This window comes from Geospiza fortis, unplaced genomic scaffold, assembly GCF_000277835.1.
Source record: "Geospiza fortis unplaced genomic scaffold, GeoFor_1.0 scaffold81, whole genome shotgun sequence".
In the NCBI taxonomy this organism is placed as follows: Eukaryota; Metazoa; Chordata; class Aves; order Passeriformes; family Thraupidae; genus Geospiza; species Geospiza fortis.
In genome coordinates, this window is record NW_005054318.1 from 1,652,377 (window position 1) to 1,657,564 (window position 5,188).

Genomic DNA, 5,188 nt, shown 5'->3' on the forward strand with positions numbered 1-5,188 from the left:
CCCTCCCTCCCCTCCCCTCCCCTTGTCCATAATAGAAAGGAACTGCATACAAAGAGCCATAAGAGCTTTTCATGGCTGAGTTCCTGTGTAATGTTACTGAATGCTTAATATCTCTCCTTGCTGAACCATCTCATTTTCAATTCATCTTTTCTCCTGCCACCTCAGGTAATGAGTTATTTCCGTGCCGTTCATGGCCTCTCTCTCCTGGCAAAGGAGGTCTGTAACTTGTTGTGACAGGAACACAGCACTGACATTTACTACCAGTAATCCAGCAAACGTTGCAAGATGTACTTGTGTAAGCATGAATGAGTAATGCCTGTTCCTCTGCTCCGGGGTGGCTGAAGTAGCGCTCTGTCACTGCCCTTTGCAGCTGTGAGCGTGTGTGCCCTGGGGAGCCACGGTTGCCAGCAGCTCTGTGTGAGTGATGGGGCATCCCACCTCTGTGACTGCTATCAGGGATACACCCTGAATCCAGATAAGAGAACCTGATCAGGTATTATTCCTTTGGATAATGAGTTCAACTAGGGAAAAAAAAACCCTACTATTCGTGGATTTGAGATGCTACTTGTTTGCTTCTGTTGAAACAACAAACATCTGTATCTTTTTCAATAAGAATTCTAGAAATGAATAATAAATGAAACTCAGCTGTTAGTAATGGTGAGATGTAGTTTGATTCTATCACTGTCCTTTTTATTGTGCCTACAGATCCATTCATTAGGGCCAGATGCTGAAACAAAGTCTCCAAATGTAGACACTATAGATATTTTCTCCTACCACTCGTTCTAATTCCTTCAATTACTATTGCCATTTCTGAGATGATTCCAAATCAAAATATATTTAAAAATAGGAGTGTGCACTCCTTCCCAAACTGCTTGTTATTAACAACAGGTTGTTTCTGTAACATTCCTACCAAGCTGTGGACCTGTGTGCACCTGGGAGGCACGAGTGTGGCCAGATCTGTGTGAGTAACAACAGATCCTATGTCTGTGACTGCTATGAAGGCTACACCTTGAATCCAGACAAGAAGACTTGCTCAGGTAAGAATTAAAGGGTATTTGAATATATGAAACTCATGGAGATATGGACAGGTTTTCTGTCAGTTACCCTAAAATGAGACCCCAATTGTCGTCTTTTCCTTGTTTCCAATAACAGTAATATTGTATTTTTCTTTAAATTTGTTGATTAGAAAATGCAGTTTGGTGCTTATCTACCATTTTATTTGTTTATTCTTCACAGAATTCCATAAACATTGTTTAACTGCTTAGTCTGACACAGGGCAGGTTATTGCTTATCTCATGGGGGTTTTTAGCTTCATCCTTACTGGGGATGCACAAGACTCTTGGGACTGCTGATGAAAGACAGAACTGCATGAGATGTGGTGTAGTCATGTCTTGCAGTATCTGCCTCCTCCATTAAATAATTAATAACTGAATTCACTTGTCTGCAGCATAATATAATAATGTAGTAGGACACTGCTTAAATCGTAAGGAAATTATAATTTAAAATGTTGAGCATTTAAAACAGTATCTGGGAGGGATTAACAGGTTTCTTTCCTAAACCATGGCTCACCACAGCCATGGACATGTGTGCACCTGGGAGGCATGACTGTGCCCAAGTCTGTCTGAGTAATGATGGATCCTACAGCTGTGGCTGCTATGAAGGATACACTCTGAATCCAGACAAGAAGACTTGCTCAGGTAAGATCTGATTAAGGAAAAATTGTGTTCCACTAAAAGCAAGCAGCTTTTAAAAATCTGACTAAATGATGGTATTTTTTCTGATAAATTATCCCAGAGTTTCTGTACAGCTCCTGAAAACTCAGGGCAACTTTGTTTTTCAATATGTACAGTAGTAAAATGAGATCCTTGTCTCTTCTGCAGTAGTGTGAATCTTGTATTTGGTTAAAATTAAAATGCCATTTGACATTTCCTTGAGGACTTCACAGTACTTTCACACCCATGGAGCATGAATTGCCACATCCAATATGTGATGTGGACCACTTCTGTCAGAAAATCTGCAGTAAAGCAGCACAAGGGAATGAGATGAGGAAGAACATGAACTGTGCTGGAAGAATGATTGTAGTCTGTATCATCATGAGTGTGATTGCTCTTTCTGGTGGATGTCTTTGGACCTTAAAAAATATTCCAGTCTTAAAGCTCTAGAAGATGGAGGGAAATGTTCCTTCTCAGTGCTGGTCTCTTGTGGAGAACAAGAGCACAGATGTATCTGGTACTCAGGGATGTACACCTAAGTATATATTATCTACAAGTTATTATCTATTCTATATTATCTTCACTTGATTAGGGTTTGATCTTCACCCTGAATTTCTTTGGAGGTCTCATGATTTATTTAGGTGATTTATTTAGGCAAAATCCTTTTTTTCCCCCACTTCCACTAAAATCCCTTTCCTTACTATATTTTGTGTGACAAACTTGAATTTAGGCTTCCAGTTCCAGGAAGTTCCTAGGCAAATCTCTCAAGGTAAGTCACAGGTCTCACATCTCAAAGAGTTCGTGAAGCCAGAGGGTCTCAATATTTCTTCCTGCCTAGGTTAGGAGTTGATTTTGTAAATATAGTGCTTAGGATTAGCTCTTAGCTGGCATTACAGAGAGGCAATAAACATGCGATGGAATGTAAATTCAGTTAGGCCTCCCCTTTGGGAGTCTAATCCCAAACCTCATCTCATAGCACTGATTCTCCTTCTGCTTACTCAAACTTTAAATTATTTTCTTCACGTGCTTGCTTTTTTTTCCCTTTTGAATCTCATTTTGCAGTATCTGCTAATGATTTCCCAACCATCCAGGTCTTTCTTGCAATTATATCACAAAGATGTGCAAAAAATGATGCAAAAATAGTCTAGGTCTGGGAGAGGGTCCTTTTTTTCCTTTTCTTTTACCTTTTCCTTTTTTTCCTTCTTTTCCTTTGCTTCCTTTCCCTTCTCCTTTCTTTCTCTCTTTCTTTCTCTTTTTTCTCTCTTCCTTTCTTTCTCCACTCTTTATTTTTTCTTGTGCCTTACTGAGACTTCTTACGGCAAAGATATCCAAATATAGGAACTCCTTCTCAGCTTGCCCTTTCAGAATTGACGTGTTAAATTTGGCAGAAAACAGCAGCCTTGCACATAAAGTGCCCACTTTGTAACTGGCAGTGGGTGTCACATCTTTTTTAGCAGCCACATATACTTTTCTGTTTATGGTCTTTTCACTCCATAAAACAGTGTCTTCTCCAACTCAATTAGAGCTGAAATAATGCCAAATAGTCTCTTAAAATCAAGATATTTGTTCTCTGAAATTCTGTTGGATAATTGTTTTGTAACTTCTTCACATCCAGTTCCATTCCTTTTGCCATCTGTTACAGCTGTAAAAAAGTGTTGCCAGTATTCCAAAATTTCCTACTAACTTTGTGATGTTGATAGTCAGATAAAAACACGCTCTGTGCACCCTGCTCTGGTTAACAACATGCTGACATGCAATAAAAACATCCTGGTGTGAATGCAAATGAAGATACATTTGCTAATGGGAATCACTATGACCAGATCTAAAGTTTGGATATGGATTGATATTCTCCAAAGTTTGGACATGGGTTGATATTCTCTAAAATTTGGAGCTTTCACCTGCACTCGAGTGTTAAAAAACAGTTCTGTGTCACTCTGCCTTGCCCATTCTGAGCAAAATTCAGAGACACAAAGAACTTTATATATAACAATGTTAGTAAATACTCACCATGCAGTCTTTGTCAACTTATAAATAAGGCCTTCCCTAATTTATGTAATATTCAGCAAACCCAGAACTGACAAATTGTTGAGAAGAGCTGGGGCTAGTCACACACTTTGCAGTACTGTGGAATGTGTGTACCACCATGCCAGACACTTTGAGGTGATCTCCTCCCTCCAGGCTGAATTTCATCTTGCTGTTCCTTTCTTTAGCTTCTCAGTGACTTTGTGTTACAGTAAAAATATAACAATTTCAGAAGTGTTTCTTTCCTTCCCAGTTTCCTTACTGTAAAGTTATTCTGTACTGGAAACCTTTCCTAGTGTGCTTTGGAGCTGATGTGGCATCTCACATCTGGTGGAGTTACACAGGTGGGTCAGAGGGAGCAAGCTCTGAGGTATCCCTTGCATTAATTAATGTATTAATCCCCAGTAAGACAATTGCTGCTCCAAGGTGAGATCAGTTACACACCTCAGCAGTTCCTGATAAGATTCATAGAGGAGAGGCTCCAAGCATGGAAAAGCATTGCCATTGGGAAGCATTAAAAATATTATCTTGGTTTTGGTGTGTGTGCCCCAGGAACCTATGACTGGTACCAGGTCTGTGTGTGTGATCACAGACCTGTGACTGCTATGAAGGCTTTATCTTAAATTCAGATGACAAAACATGCTCAAGTAATAACTTAATATTTGGATATTTTCCTGAATATGTTTATTTATTGAAGAACCTCTTTTTAATGTGTTAAACATTTTTAATCTGTTTGAGAAATGGTCTATCAACTCACAAGCTCTCAGGACGTATAATCCCTTTTCATTCTTTTATGCCTCTTTCCAAAATACTTTGAGCTAGTTTGATTCTTCTCCTTGAGTTTTAGCAGTTACTGTATTTAAAACTTGTTTAATGTTGTCTCTTATCTGTCATCATACTTTGAAGGACTCACTGTATTTAAAAATACAATCTGCATTCCTGAAATGGGAATAACTGGGCGTGTTGGCAAAGCAGGGTTCTGGGGCACCTGCCTCTGGGATGTGAGTCTTCATTGCCTACCAGCATTTGGAGAATGGCTGGGGGGTCCCCAGGGGAACAAATAAATACTCAGGTTAGAACCGCTGCAATGCGAAACCTTGTATCCTTGGCATCTCCTCTGAGCTGAGTGGGGCAAGAATGAACTCACCAACTGTTTTCAGATGGGCAATACTGGGATCAAGTGTTGGCAGAACCTCTCCACAGTTTGATGCAGAATCCAAAGTTAAGTTAGGGAGGAAGGGACCTCAAGAGCTGCCTAGCTGTTCCCCTGGTTGCGAGTGGGATTCACCTGCCATCACATCAAGTGGCTGAAGATGCTGTGTAAGAGCACAGTTATAAAACTGGAGGATATAGACAAACACCATCTGCAAAAATAGTTTCTTGTTGGTCTGGACTTGACCACAAAGGCAGTGTAAAAACACAGTGATAGCATGTTTTGTGTGTATTGCTGGGCA

At 39.9% G+C, this 5,188-nt stretch overlaps 1 protein-coding gene across 1 annotated transcript in view; it reads left to right on the plus strand.

Annotated features, from left to right (window-relative positions):
* Window positions 1-5,188, plus strand: part of MATN3 (matrilin 3) — a 14,234-nt gene that overhangs the window by 4,640 nt on the left and 4,406 nt on the right. Inside the window, exons 3-4 of the mRNA XM_031056432.1 lie at window positions 915-1,037; window positions 1,575-1,697. Coding sequence (XP_030912292.1) covers window positions 915-1,037; window positions 1,575-1,697 — 246 coding nt within the window. The remainder of the gene's footprint in view (window positions 1-914; window positions 1,038-1,574; window positions 1,698-5,188) is intronic.